Below are 15738 nucleotides of genomic sequence, written 5' to 3'. Positions count from 1 at the left end.
TTGTAAGAGACCTGTATGCTGTTTAGAGTGTGTATTTCTGTTTTGATTTATGTAATTACTTATTGATTTCTGCAGAGTATTAAACGAGACAAAGAGGAGCAGGAACAGAAGATTAACATGGAATTTCTCATCTATGGAACTCGCACATCCAAGGACAAGAGTGGAGCTTATCTCTTCTTACCTGATGGAGACGCCAAGGTACAAAGTAAACAAATCCACATGTTCCATATACAGAAGAAATCATGGGTCATCCTTTATGTTTGCTTTGTACTTGTCCAATATCTGATCAAACAGTGTTTAAGTTAATGTACACAGGCTGAATTTCTTGAGGTCCCCAGAATGTACAGTGGGGCAAAAAAGTATTTGGACAGCCACCGATTGTGCAAGTTGACCCACTTAAAAAGATGAGAGAGGTCTGTAATTTCCATCATAGGTACACTTCAACTGTGAGAGACAGAATCTGAAAAAAAAAAACCCAGGAAATCACATTGTATGATTATTAAACCATTTACTTGTATATTCTTGTGGAAAATAAATATTTGGACACCTACCAAGCAGCAAGATTTCTGGCTCTCACAGACCTATTACTTCTTCTTTAAGAAGCTCTCCTAGCCTCCACTCGTTACCTGTATTAATGGCACCTGTTTGAACTGGTTATCTGTATAAAAGACACCTGTCCACAGCCTGAAACAGTCAGACTGCTACCTCTCCACCTTGGCCAAGACCAGAGAGCTGTCTAAGGACACCAGGGACAAAATTGTAGAGCTGTACAAGGCTGGGATGAGCTACTCGACAATAGGCAAGCAGCTTGGTGAAAAGAGATCAACTGTTGGCGCAATTATTAAAAAATGGAAGAAATACAAGATAACTGACAATCTCTCTCGACCTGGGGCTCCATGCAAGATCTCACCTCGTGGGGTATCAATGATCTTGAGTAGGGTGAGGAATAAGCCCAGAACTACACGGGGGGACCTGGTCAATGACCTCGAGAGCTGGGACCACAGTCACAAAGGTTATCATTAGTAACACACTACGTCGTCATGGATTGAAATCCTGCAGAACCTGAAAGGTCCCCCTGCTAAAGCCAGCACCTGTCCAGGCCCGTCTATAGTTTGCCAGTGGCCATCTGGATGATCCAGAGGAGTATTGGGAGAATGTAATGTGGTCAGATGAGAGCAAAATCAAACTTTTTGGTATAAACTCCACTCGCCGTGTTTGGAGGGAGAAGAATAATGAATGGCATCCCAAGAACACCATACCCACTGTGAAGCATGGGGGTGGAAACATCATGCTTTGGGCCTGCTTTTCTGCAAAGGGGATAGGACGACTGATCCGTATTAAGGAGAGGATGAATGGGGCCATGTATCGTGAGATTATGGGCAAAAACCTCCTTCCCTCAGTAAGAGCATTGAAGATGGAACGTGGCTGGGTCTACCAGCATGACAATGACCCCAAACACACCACCCGGGCAACTAAGGAGTGGCTCCGCAAGAAGCATTTCAAGGTCCTGGAGTGGCCTAGCCAGTCTCCAGACCTCAACCCAATAGAAAATCTGTGGAGGGAGTTGAAAGTCCGTGTTGCCCGGCGACAGCCCCAAAACATGACAGATCTAGAGAAGATCTGCATGGAAGAGTGGGCCAAAATACCTGCTACAGTGTGTGCAAGCCTGGTCAAGAACTACAGGAAACGTTTGACCTCTGTAATTGCCAACCGAGGTTATATTACAAAGTATTGAGTTAAACGTTTTGATTGCCCAAATATTTATTTTTCCGCAAGAATATACAAATAGATTGTTTAAAAATCATACAATGTGATTTCCTGATTTTTTTTTTTATTTTTTTTTGAGATTCACAGTTGAAGTGTAGCTATGATGGAAATTACAGACCTCTCTCATCTTTTTAAGTGGGTCAACTTGCACAGTCGGTGGCTGTCCAAATACTCTTTTGCCCCACTGTATGTTGGTGGACAAACACATTAGGGGCCAATTTAGTTAGCCATGGCACTTATCATGAGGTTTTAGTTCTCAGGTTAAGTTCTCGGAGTTACTCAGTTATTTCCTGTGTTAAGCCTTTGGCTAACACACAATAAGCCCTAACTGACAGGTTAAGTGCCTGGAGTTTACCACCAGCGACTAGCCTATAAGCACTAGTAATTGAGGATTTTGGTTTGTACCTCAGTTGGGGGCATCCTCAGGGCTAGTCACTTACCATGGGCAGTAATTGATAGCTCTGGCCACTTACCTCGGGAACTAAAGCCCAGCTAAATTAATTGGCCCCCAAGTGAATCATTTGCATTTATGGTTTTGGTTTTCTCAATCTATGTTCCTGTATAAAAATGGTACACTGTACAGATGTGTCCTCTTACATCTTTGCTGTGTGTACTATAAATCGCGTGAGTGGCGTGTGACTCTGTAGCGATGAGCGCTTTTTTTTTTTTTTTTGCATATTTATTTTGGCGAAAATGCATCTTACATGCAGTGTAATGCAATAGGACACAAGAGCAGCTTCTGCTGATTAAAATTATATGCTGCATGCCAATATTCTATGTGTGACTGCAACTGTATATGCATCCAAAATATTATGCTACAGTGTTTTCCTGGAAAACACTGTTACTTGGCATTTCGGATTCAGATATAGCCACAATTACAGAATACAGGCATGCCGCATATCATTTTAATCAGCAGAAGCTGTTTGTGCGGCTGCGCTGTTAGACGTTCTATGGCCATTTTTTTTATCGGAGCGGCTGCGTGTGACGTCACGCAGCCGCCCCGAAAAGGCTCCAGGCGACTGGTGTGCAGACCACTAAAATGCAGCTGCTACGTACAGACGCGCGGGTGCATTCGGGTCTGAATGACCCCCTTACTGTAGACTTTTTAGTTGCGGGTAATCTGGTAAATGGTCGTTAAGGGGCAGATTCTGTGTTGGGAGCAAAAGGAGTAACTATGTTGCACTGCAGGTTGGGCAGATTTAAAATGTGCAGAGAGATTTAACTTTGGGAGCAGCAAAATGTTATTTTGCTATTTGGAACTGAGGATCATTGCCTGGTATAAGATGATGTATGTGTGTTCATTGTTACAGCTGTACACACCCAAAGACCCACCAGTGGTAAGAATCATTGAGGGTCCATTCTTTTCGGAGGTGACTTGCCACTTTCAACATGTTCAGCAGATCATACGACTGTACAATTTACCAGGTCAGTGCTTCTTCAGGTGATCATAAGTGTGCACTGGCTTTTATCTGTATTTCCCAAGATGTTAAGTAAGACATGAACCACTTAAATGGCATGGTCTGATCATATACGACCGCAATGCCCCACTGTGTCCCCCCGTTTTTGACGATGGGATCCGTTCTGCAGATGTGCAGAATATAACATTTAAATTGCTTTTTAAACTATATTAAATAAAAATTAAAAAAAAATTAAAACAATGTTATGAACAGTTTTGTATGGAAACATCGTCCGTTAAGTGGTTAAAATATAAGTTGTGATTATATATAGTGTTTGTAGTGATGTAATCCTTATGTGAGCGAATCTATGCAATTGTTGATGTTGGAGGGGTGATTTTTTTTTTTTTCTGACACACAGCAATTTATTCTCCCAGTAATCCCATTGTATTACAGTCTAGATTTAGACCTTTTATGGACCTCTTTGGATGCCTTGGTATTACATTGAAGCACCTGAATGGATTGTCCAGTGCACTTCAAAGCCTCTGCTAAATAGAAGTGCATCTAGGTTTGTAGGGAGGCGGAGACATCAGAAGAGCTACACTATGCAAAATATAAAAGTCTGATGTCTTAACACTTTAGAAATGCTACCAAACTTATGTAATGCCTGTGTCACTTTGCAAAAATAAAACCTTGTTTCTGCACCAAGGTGCCTCAGTGCATCTACTCCTGTACTTGAAAACAAATGACCTCTGAGATACAGGACCTACAGTAATTCGAAACAGAAAGTGGCTGTAGTTGCGAGCAGTCATAGAAGCCTGATTTACTGCCTTATTCTATTGCGGGAATCTGTAGGTCTAATGCGGGGGTTTGTGCATCTGCAAGCTGAAAGCTATGATGCACATTAATTTACGCCAGGCATTGCAACCGTCTTCAGCACTTCCACCAGTCCCTTGCTAGGCACAATAGATCCGTCACAAACGTGCTTACCTTCCCTATGCATGACCCTTTCATGACACTCCCACAAGAGGCATTGTTGCCGCCCACTTCCCACCCAAATTTACAGAAAGACAGATCCAGCCAAGATCCATCTGACTCAGGATAGGACGCAAAAGTGTGTAAATTTGCATCTGCGCATGTGCTGTATGCAAACACTCCCTGTTTTTACCCGTGCAGAGAGAGCCATGCCACCGTGTGAAATGTCTGATGTATTGGCAGGGCAATGACACTGGGCTGAATTTTCCAATAACAGGGTTTTGGGTCCAGTGGTGGCTCCAGAGGTGGTGGTGCAGCGCAGTACAAAATTTACCAGCCTCACCACCTGCCACCCCATTTGCTGCCAAACATCGTCGGCAGGGACTTTAAGTGGCAGTTGGTTTGTCTCCCCTATTTGTATTTTGGACTGCGCCGAAGCCCCTCCTTTGGCACCGCCACTGTTTTGGTACATTCCACTGCTGTTCATCAGTTCTTTTCCACGGCTGCAAAGTTCAACCTTTAGATTTAAGCCTATTTACCTGCAGAGCTTATTTCTGCTCCTGCAGAAAATTATAGATGACTTTGTTACAACAAATCTGACAGAGACCGATCCTCTCAATTTATTTAAGAGAGCAAGGATGTAGTGGTTAAGGCAGAAACAATGGTGGATCAATAAAGCAGCACACCCATAGAATGGCATTGATTTATTATCTCCACCACTTTGTGCTCATCCTGTGACTCTCAGATACAAGGAAACAGTTACTGGGCTGATCATTATTATCCAAGCTCCTTGATGCCTATTGGAGAAACACTATATAAATAAAATGATGATTATTCCATAAATTATTATTATCACAAGTTATACAGCAGAGATTGCCACAAGTAAGTAGTGCTTCTGAATAACACTGAAACCTACCTGGTATCACACACCACCAGAGTTAAATCCCAGGTATATTAACAGAGTGTGTACAATAACCAGGACATTGTATACTCAGTGGAACGCAAGCCATTGTTTTGGGGGTATGTACCTGTTTTTGGTAGATTTTGTTTAGTAGCGGGGGGAGGGGGGGGGGGGGGGGGGCACAAAATGCAATATTAATAAAAACAAGCAATTATGTCTAGTATAATAGTAGGCTGCATCACACTGCCATACATTTTATTTTGAAAAGTTTTGAATGTACAAAATAACAATATTACTTATTTCTCTGACGTCCTAGTGGATGCTGGGGACTCCGTCAGGACCATGGGGATTAGCGGCTCCGCAGGAGACAGGGCACAAAAATAAAGCTTTAGGATCAGGTGGTGTGCACTGGCTCCTCCCCCTATGACCCTCCTCCAAGCCTTAGTTAGGTTTTTGTGCCCGTCCGAGCAGGGTGCAATCTAGGTGGCTCTCCTAAAGAGCTGCTTAGAAAAAGTTTTTAGGTTTTTTATTTTACAGTGAGTCCTGCTGGCAACAGGCTCACTGCAACGAGGGACTTAGGGGAGAAGAAGTGAACTCACCTGCGTGCAGGATGGATTGGCTTCTTAGGCTACTGGACACCATTAGCTCCAGAGGGATCGAACACAGGCCCAGCCATGGAGTCCGGTCCCGGAGCCGCGCCGCCGACCCCCTTGCAGATGCCGAAAAGTGAAGAGGTCCAGAAACCGGCGGCAGAAGACTTTTCAGTCTTCATGAGGTAGCGCACAGCACTGCAGCTGTGCGCCATTGTTGTCACACACTTCACACCAGCGGTCACGGAGGGTGCAGGGCGCTGCGGGGGGCGCCCTGGGCAGCAATGAGAATACCTTGTTCTGGCTAAAAAATACATCACATATAGCCCCTGGGGCTATATGGATGTATTTAACCCCTGCCAGGTCTCACAAACACCGGAGAAGAGCCCGCCGAAATAGGGGGCGGGGCCTATCTCCTCAGCACACAGCGCCATTTTCCTGCTCAGCTCCGCTGCGAGGAAGGCTCCCAGGACTCTCCCCTGCACTGCACTACAGAAACAGGGTAAAACAGAGAGGGGGGGGCACTTTTTTGGCGTTTTTTGATATATTAAGCTGCTATAAGGGAGACAACACTTCTATAGGGTTGTTCCTATATATTTATAGCGCTTGGGTGTGTGCTGGCAAACTCTCCCTCTGTCTCCCCAAAGGGCTAGTGGGGTCCTGTCTTCGATAAGAGCATTCCCTGTGTGTCTGCTGTGTGTCGGTACGTGTGTGTCGACATGTATGAGGACGATGTTGGTGTGGAGGCGGAGCAATTGCCGGTAATGGTGATGTCACCCCCTAGGGAGTCGACACCGGAATGGATGGCTTTGTTTATGGAATTACGTGATAATGTCAGCACATTACAAAAATCAGTTGACGACATGAGACGGCCGGCAAACCAGTTAGTACCTGTACAGGCGTCTCAGACACCGTCAGGGGCTGTAAAACGCCCTTTACCTCAGTCGGTCGACACAGACCCAGACACGGACACCGAATCTAGTGTCGACGGTGAAGAAACAAACGTATTTTCCAGTAGGGCCACACGTTATATGATCACGGCAATGAAGGAGGCTTTGCATATCTCTGATACTGCATGTACCACAAAAAGGGGTATTATGTGGGGTCTGAAAAAACTACCTGTAGTTTTTCCTGAATCAGACGAATTGAATGAAGTGTGTGATGAAGCGTGGGTTAACCCCGATAGAAAACTGCTAATTTCAAAGAAGTTATTGGCATTATATCCTTTCCCGCCAGAGGTTAGGGCGCGCTGGGAAACACCCCCTAGGGTGGATAAGGCGCTCACACGCTTATCAAAACAAGTGGCGTTACCGTCTCCTGAAACGGCCGCCCTCAAGGATCCAGCGGATAGGAGGCTGGAAACTACCCTGAAAAGTATATACACTCATACTGGTGTTATACTGCGACCAGCCATCGCCTCTGCATGGATGTGCAGTGCTGGGGTGGTTTGGTCGGATTCCCTGACTGAAAATATTGATACCCTAGATAGGGACAGTATTTTATTGACTTTAGAGCAATTAAAGGATGCTTTTCTTTATATGCGAGATGCTCAGAGGGATATTTGCACTCTGGCATCGAGAGTAAGTGCGATGTCCATATCTGCCAGAAGAAGTTTATGGACGCGACAATGGTCAGGTGATGCGGATTCCAAACGGCATATGGAAGTATTGCCGTATAAGGGGGAGGAATTATTTGGGGTCGGTCTATCGGATTTGGTGGCCACGGCAACAGCCGGGAAATCCACCTTTTTACCTCAGGTCCCCTCCCAACAGAAAAAGACACCGTCTTTTCAGCCGCAGTCCTTTCGTTCCTATAGGAACAAGCGGGCGAAAGGACAGTCATATTTGCCCCGAGGCAAAGGAAAGGGTAAGAGAGTGCACCAAGCAGCTTCTTCCCAGGAGCAGAAGCCCCCCCCCCCCCGGCTTCTGCAAAGCCCTCAGCATGACGTTGGGGCTTTGCAAGCGGACTCAGGGGCGGTGGGGGGTCGACTCAAGAATTTCAGCGCACACTGGGCTCACTCACAGGTGGACCCCAGGATCCTGCAGATAGTATCTCAGGGTTACAGGTTGGAATTCGAGAAGTCTCCCCCTCGCCGGTTCCTAAAGTCTGCTCTGCCAACGTCTCCCTCAGACAGGGCGACGGTATTGGAAGCCATTCACAAGCTGTATTCTCAGCAGGTGATAGTCAAGGTACCCCTCCTACAACAGGGAAAGGGGTATTATTCCACACTATTTGTGGTACCGAAGCCGGACGGCTCGGTAAGACCTATTCTAAATCTGAAATCTTTGAACCTGTACATACAAAAATTCAAGTTCAAGATGGAGTCACTCAGAGCAGTGATAGCGAATCTGGAAGAAGGGGACTTTATGGTGTCCCTGGACATCAAGGATGCTTACCTGCATGTCCCAATTTGCCCTTCACATCAAGGGTACCTCAGGTTCGTGGTGCAAAACTGTCATTATCAGTTTCAGACGCTGCCGTTTGGATTGTCCACGGCACCTCGGGTCTTTACCAAGGTAATGGCCGAAATGATGTTTCTTCTGCGAAGAAAAGGCGTATTAATTATCCCTTACTTGGACGATCTCCTGATAAGGGCAAGGTCCAGGGAACAGCTGGGGGACGTAGTAGCACTAACCCAAGTAGAGCTGCAACAGCACGGGTGGATTCTGAATTTTCCAAAATCTCAATTGACCCCGATGACACGTCTGCTGTTCCTGGGAATGATTCTGGACACGGTTCAGAAAAAGGTGTTTCTTCCGGAGGAGAAAGCCAGGGAGTTATCCGAACTTGTCAGGAACTTCCTAAAACCAGGGAAAGTGTCTGTGCATCAATGCACAAGAGTCCTGGGAAAGATGGTGGCTTCTTACGAAGCGATTCCATTCGGCAGATTCCACGCACAAACTTTTCAGTGGGATCTGCTGGACAAATGGTCCGGATCGCATCTGCAGATGCATCAGCGGATAACCTTATCGCCACGGACAAGGGTGTCTCTTCTGTGGTGGTTGCAGAGTGCTCATCTGTTAGAGGGCCGCAGATTCGGCATACAGGACTGGGTCCTGGTGACCACGGATGCCAGTCTGAGAGGCTGGGGAGCGGTCACACAGGGAAGAAACTTCCAGGGAGTATGGTCAAGCCTGGAGATGTCTCTTCACATAAATATACTGGAGCTAAGAGCGATTTACAATGCTCTAAGCCTGGAAAAACCCCTGCTTCAGGGTCAGCCGGTGTTGATCCAGTCGGACAACATCACGGCAGTCGCCCACGTAAACAGACAGGGCGGCACAAGAAGCAGGAGAGCAATGGCAGAAGCTGCAAGGATTCTTCGCTGGGCGGAAGATCATGTGATAGCACTGTCAGCAGTGTTCATTCCGGGAGTGGACAACTGGGAAGCAGACTTCCTCAGCAGACACGATCTACACCCGTTAGAGTGGGGACTTCATCCAGAAGTCTTCCACATGATTGTGAACCGTTGGGAAAAACCAAAGGTGGATATGATGGCGTCTCGCCTCAACAAAAAACTGGACAGGTATTGCGCCAGGTCAAGAGACCCTCAGGCAATAGCTGTGGACGCTCTGGTAACACCGTGGGTGTTCCAGTCAGTGTATGTGTTTCCTCCTCTGCCTCTCATACCAAAAGTACTGAGAATTATACGGCAAAGGGGAGTAAGAACGATACTCGTGGCTCCGGATTGGCCAAGAAGAACTTGGTACCCGGAACTTCAGGAGATGCTCACGGAAGATCCGTGGCCTCTACCTCTAAGACGGGACCTGCTTCAGCAGGGACCGTGTCTATTCCAAGACTTACCGCGGCTGCGTTTGACGGCATGGCGGTTGAACGCCGAATTCTAAGGGAAAAAGGCATTCCGGAAGAGGTCATTCCTACACTGGTAAAAGCCAGGAAGGAGGTGACTGCACAACATTATCACCGCATTTGGAGAAAATATGTTGCGTGGTGTGAGGCCAGGAAGGCCCCCACGGAGGAATTTCAATTGGGTCGATTCCTACATTTCCTGCAAACAGGATTGTCTATGGGCCTCAAATTGGGGTCCATTAAGGTTCAAATTTCGGCCCTGTCGATTTTCTTCCAGAAAGAATTGGCTTCAGTTCCTGAAGTCCAGACTTTTGTAAAAGGAGTACTACATATACAGCCCCCGGTTGTGCCCCCAGTGGCTCCGTGGGACCTTAATGTAGTTTTGGATTTTCTCAAATCCCATTGGTTTGAGCCACTCAAATCGGTGGATTTGAAATATCTTACATGGAAAGTAACCATGCTACTGGCCCTGGCTTCAGCCAGGAGAGTGTCAGAATTGGCGGCTTTATCGTATAAAAGCCCATATCTGATTTTCCATTCGGACAGGGCAGAACTGCGGACGCGTCCTCAGTTTCTGCCTAAGGTGGTGTCAGCGTTTCACCTGAACCAGCCTATTGTGGTGCCTGCGGCTACTAGCGATTTGGAGGATTCCAAGTTGCTGGACGTTGTCAGGACATTGAAAATATATATTTCAAGGACGGCTGGAGTCAGAAAATCTGACTCGCTGTTTATACTGTATGCACCCAACAAGTTGGGTGCTCCTGCTTCTAAGCAGACGATTGCTCGTTGGATTTGTAGCACAATTCAACTTGCACATTCTGTGGCAGGCCTGCCACAGCCTAAATCTGTCAAGGCCCATTCCACAAGGAAGGTGGGCTCATCCTGGGCGGCTGCCCGAGGGGTCTCGGCATTACAACTCTGCCGAGCAGCTACGTGGTCGGGGGAGAACACGTTTGTAAAATTCTACAAATTTGATACCCTGGCTAAAGAGGACCTGGAGTTCTCTCATTCGGTGCTGCAGAGTCATCCGCACTCTCCCGCCCGTTTGGGAGCTTTGGTATAATCCCCATGGTCCTGACGGAGTCCCCAGCATCCACTAGGACGTCAGAGAAAATAAGATTTTACTTACCGATAAATCTATTTCTCGTAGTCCGTAGTGGATGCTGGGCGCCCATCCCAAGTGCGGATTGTCTGCAATACTTGTACATAGTTATTGTTACAAAAAAATCGGGTTGTTATTGTTGTGAGCCGTCTGTTCAGAGGCTCCTACGTTTGTCATACTGTTAACTGGGTTCAGATCACAAGTTCTACGGTGTGATTGGTGTGGCTGGTATGAGTCTTACCCGGGATTCAAAATCCTTCCTTATTGTGTACGCTCGTCCGGGCACAGTATCCTAACTGAGGCTTGGAGGAGGGTCATAGGGGGAGGAGCCAGTGCACACCACCTGATCCTAAAGCTTTATTTTTGTGCCCTGTCTCCTGCGGAGCCGCTAATCCCCATGGTCCTGACGGAGTCCCCAGCATCCACTACGGACTACGAGAAATAGATTTATCGGTAAGTAAAATCTTATTTTTACTACATCACTACCTTATTTGTGTACCTCTGTGGTTTGTTTGTTTTTTTTTTTTTGGGGGGGGGGGGGGGATGGGGGGTTTGTGGAATGGCCAATGGGGTATCTGCTCCTTCCCCACTGTCAAACAGTAGCTATAAACAATGTTGCTAAAGGAAGTAGTCCTCCATGTTGTCTCACCATGTACTGTATTATGTATCTTACACATCAGTTTGCTATGTAACCCAGAAGGCTCCATCAGCAGTGGGATATACAGTATGTTGCTGCTCAGTGGTTTGCTGAACAGTTGGGAATCTTGTTGTAACCCACCTTCTGTTTCATGCTGCTGTAGCCTGATTCCCTATCCACCTAGTACTCCGCACTTCCCGAGGACACAACTGTCCTAATTTGCCTATGGTGTACTCCTCCAGTTTAGGTCATTGACTGTTTATCAGGCCTAATTCCACAGAGAAGAGTACACTCTGGGGGTAATTCCAAGTTGATCGCAACAGGAAATTTTTTAGCAGTTGGGCAAAACCATGTGCACTGCAGGGGAGGCAGATATAACATTTGCAGAGAGAGATAGATTTGGGTGTGGCGAGTTAAATCTGCAATCTAAATTGCAGTGTAAAAGTAAAGCAGCCAGTATTTACCCTGCACAGAAACAAAATAACCCACCCAAATCTAACTCTCTCTGCAAATGTTATATCTGCCCCCCCTGCAGTGCACATGGTTTTGCCCAACTGCTAAAAAAAAATTCCTGCTGCGATCAACTTGGAATTACCCCCTCTGCTCAAAGACTTGCAATATTATTTCTCAGAAATCCCACAAAGTCCAACTATGAACTTCTCCCACATTTAGCTCTACGATACCAGTTGGCGAGACTTCATCTACCAGTGACTGAGACTGCCTAGTGAAGGGGTGTGGTTCATCAAATCGACAGTGTCTAGGTCGACCACTATAGGTCGACAGTCACTAGGTCGACATGGATGGAAGGTCGACAGGGTTTCTAGGTCGACATGTGCTAGGTCGACAGGTCTAAAGGTCGACATGAGGATTTTTTTTGTGTGTGTGTCATTTTCTTCGTAGAGTGTCCGGGATCCCACTCGCCATGCTTCGGGCATGGTGCCTTCGCTTCGCTCGGCACAATTTACCACTCCAATCGTAGTCCACGTGGATCGTTAAGTATGAAAAAATTCAAAAAAAGAAAAAAAATGTGAAAAACTCATGTCGACCTTTAGACCTGTCGACCTAGCACATGTCAACCTAGAAACCCTGTCGACCTTCCATCCATGTCGACCTAGTGACTGTCGACCTATAGTGGTCGACCTAAACATTGTCGACCTAGACACTGTCGATCTTCAGACCGGATCCCCTAGTGAAGATGTAGGTGTATTTCTTGATTCAACATCTGAAGCATATCATTACCCGTTAGCCAAATGTCTATGATGATAGTATAACCATGGAATATGGGTTTCCACGTGTAAGAATAGCTTCTCAAGGGGCATCTGTGAATTTTATGGAGGCAGTCCTGCCTTCACAACCTACTAAAATTCTAGCGGCTTGTTTTATTCTGCCTGCAGCAGTTTAGGGTGCCTGAGGTCCTTACCTTAGTGTAGAGTGAAAATAAAATATACAAAAACACCAGCATAGTGGCCAAGCAGAGTTGAACACAAGCCGGACATAATTGCTCCTGCATTGTGTGTACAGAACTAAATGCATATATTCACCTGTATGCTTACATTTGCGGAGGACCACCCTGACCCGTATGATTGGTTTCCTGTCATCGTAATCAGTCACACTCGCTCTAGTCCCAACCTTTGTACAAAAAATCCACATGAAACAGTCGTATTTACCTGTGCTGCATTGCCTGCAGCTCCATCAGCGTCTTTTGAGTGAGTAACAGTTTTATTGTAGTGTTATGGTATCAGACCTGGAAATCATCCCCTTATCTCACATCAGTTTACCAACTCGCCAATTTCTTTTTCTTTGTTGTTGGAACAAAAGCTATGAAGACTTACTGCAGGACATTCCTCCTCCCATGCTTAGGATGGGATGTATCATGTAATGCATATTCTATACAATACATCCTGCCCCTTATAGCATGTATAGCAGTATTTCTTAACACTGTATACGATGCAATACATCCTGCCACTTATAGCAGCATAGCAATGATTATCTCACACCGTAGGGCATCTGGGTTTATGACCTGAGAGTTCTGTTACATATTCGAGACCGCTAGCCTGTGCATGCGCTAGCAGTGGGGGGGTGTATCATTTGGATCCCTCCCCGGGGATTTCTGTGTAAAGAAGTTCATACTTTAGGCTCTGCAGGCAATAAGCTCTGAAAAGTTTTGCTTTCCGGAGCTTGATACACGTAAGGTTTGCAGAAATCCTCCAAAAGCTTCAGGTTTCGGAGGCTTCACTGCATTTTAGTGCTTTGTACATGACACCCTCAGTCACTTTGCTGTGGTCATGGGGTTATAATGCATTCAAGAACTTGTCAGTATTGCTTTCTGCAGGAACAGATTACTGGCCTTTGCTTACTGGAGCTAAATACCTCATGGCTCTCCTCTGGACATTAGGCTGTACAGTCATGTAGCCGCGTCAGAAGTTTTGAGCCTCCATCCATGCTGGGAACTCGCTATCTGGCATTTGTGACATTTCAGAAAAACATTTTCTGGACAGATGTGTGATTTTTTAATGACAACTTTTTGCACATACGCAGCTTCATGCCTGACTTTAAAATGAGAGGTCGTTTCTCTATGCAGCTATGGGAAGGAGTAAAATTCATGTTTTATTCATTGTGCCTCTTATGGTGAGGGAACAGAAACCCCAGTCAGGCCACCAAACATTTGCCCAGTAAAACACTGCATATAATATGGTAATACGTGCATAGTGCTTTATATAAAATCTGGTAACATGGAATCCTTCCCTGTATTTTTTATTATTTGTAGTGTATGTACAGTGATGCTAGGTTTGTACACCCCTTGTCATCACCAAGGTAAACAGTTGGGATGAGGTTCTTATGAGGTGCAGCATTTGTTTTCTCAAAACATTTCATTTCTCATTTAAGCCATTTCTAATTTAAGCCAAAACGTTCTATTTTAGGCTTATCAATCCACAGAACGTTCTTCCAGTATTATTGAGACTCATCCACATGGTTCTTAGTAAACTTTTAAACAGGCAGCAATGTTATTCTTGAAGAGTAGTGGCTTCCTCATTGCTACCTTTACACACAGACCCTATTCTTCAGTGTTTGCCCACTGATGGACTCATTAACATGGACATTATCCAGTAAAGGAAAGGCCTGAAAATCATAAGACTTGTGGTTCTTTGTGATCCCCCATGATATTGTATGCCTTGTTATTGCAATTATTTTTGTTGACCAACCCCTGGGGTGAGTTACTATATGACAGTGGATTGTCAAAGCCAAAGTCTTCAGATCTTCTTTTGTAACCTGCTCCAGCTTAATGAGCACGACTATTTTGTATCTGACATCCCCAGAAATTTGGTAACAAGACATGGCATGAGTTCACATACCAGAGTTTTGAAGACCAGACTTTGATTGTGAAGACTCCAATTTATATTTTTTATTTAAGACGGGGCCAACAAAATCCACACCTGTCTTCCTATTGACTGACACTCTGGGTAGGTTCACATACTTTGAACAAAAAATTTAATGTTGGATCAATAGAAAAATGAAAGTGTATATTTTTGTTGTGGTCTTTGATTTACTGTATTTTTATGTCATACATGAAGATCTGAACACAGTTAAACATAAATTCAGAAAATTCCAAAGGGTTCCCAAACTTCCTAGCACCACTGTAATCCCTTTGCTACAAGCTATGTGTAGAACAGAATTTAGCATCACCTGTGCTCTTGTGTCTGTGTGTTTTGTATGTTTACTTTCAGTACTGTGCTCAATTGACAGGAACCGAAGGTCTCTCACTAGACATCAGTTCAATGATTGATATCCGTGATCACGTCAATAAAGAAATCGCCATGCGACTTAGCACCGACATACAGAGTGGGGACACCTTCTACACTGACCTCAACGGCTTTCAGGTTCTCCTTTGCTTTCCTGATTAATGTGTCTCTCTGCAAGCAAAATTGAAAATTCTGAAACATATAGGGCCTAATTCATGTTTGTATGTAGTAGCACAGCCGCAAGGAAGCAACTGTGCAATTCTATGTAATTAAAATGCAAGTGCAGCAGGAGGCGTCTGTAGGAGATAGACGCCTCCTGCATGCATTTGTGAGATCCGAGTGTTGCATCTTAGGACGCGACCTTAGGATCATCCATCGCAACCACAACACAGACTCTGCACTCCTCACATCTTCAAAACGAAGCGACACGACCCCATTTTGAAGAACAGTGGCATGTCAATCATGCTACGGCTGACAGGGGGCTGCAAGCGATACTGCAAGACTCGTCTGCACATGCGCACACCTCACACCATCTGATTTGTACATAAGCCATTGGGTTTATGTACAAATTCGAATTTAGGCCATACTGATGATGATGATGATATTATTATTAATAATAATGTGTGCCTTGTGCAACCAAATTGTAGTCTAAATATTTCCCCAAATGTATTTTTATGTCTGTCACTGCATGAGAGAATTATTTACTTAGTAATAAGGAGTTATTAAGCCATAAACTGAGTGTTATTCTCTTCAGCTCCATGTGATTCTTCCTACCCCCCAGCTCCACCTATCCTAGTAACACCTTTTCTGCATTCTGTAAAG

General features: G+C 45.3%; 1 protein-coding gene across 3 annotated transcripts in view; it reads left to right on the top strand.

Annotated features, from left to right (window-relative positions):
- The window catches only part of MAN2A2 (mannosidase alpha class 2A member 2), a 165312-nt gene that overhangs the window by 128053 nt on the left and 21521 nt on the right, over window positions 1-15738 (top strand). For all 3 annotated transcript variants that reach the window (XM_063925858.1, XM_063925857.1, XM_063925859.1), the window contains exons 16-18: window positions 76-198; window positions 3078-3192; window positions 14921-15054. In XM_063925858.1, the coding sequence (XP_063781928.1) occupies window positions 76-198; window positions 3078-3192; window positions 14921-15054 (372 nt within the window). The remainder of the gene's footprint in view (window positions 1-75; window positions 199-3077; window positions 3193-14920; window positions 15055-15738) is intronic.

The sequence above is a fragment of the Pseudophryne corroboree genome, chromosome 6 (genome assembly GCF_028390025.1).
Source record: "Pseudophryne corroboree isolate aPseCor3 chromosome 6, aPseCor3.hap2, whole genome shotgun sequence".
Classification (NCBI taxonomy): Eukaryota; Metazoa; Chordata; class Amphibia; order Anura; family Myobatrachidae; genus Pseudophryne; species Pseudophryne corroboree.
Note: the sequence above shows the minus strand (reverse complement) of the source record. Positions and strands in the feature narration are given on the sequence as shown.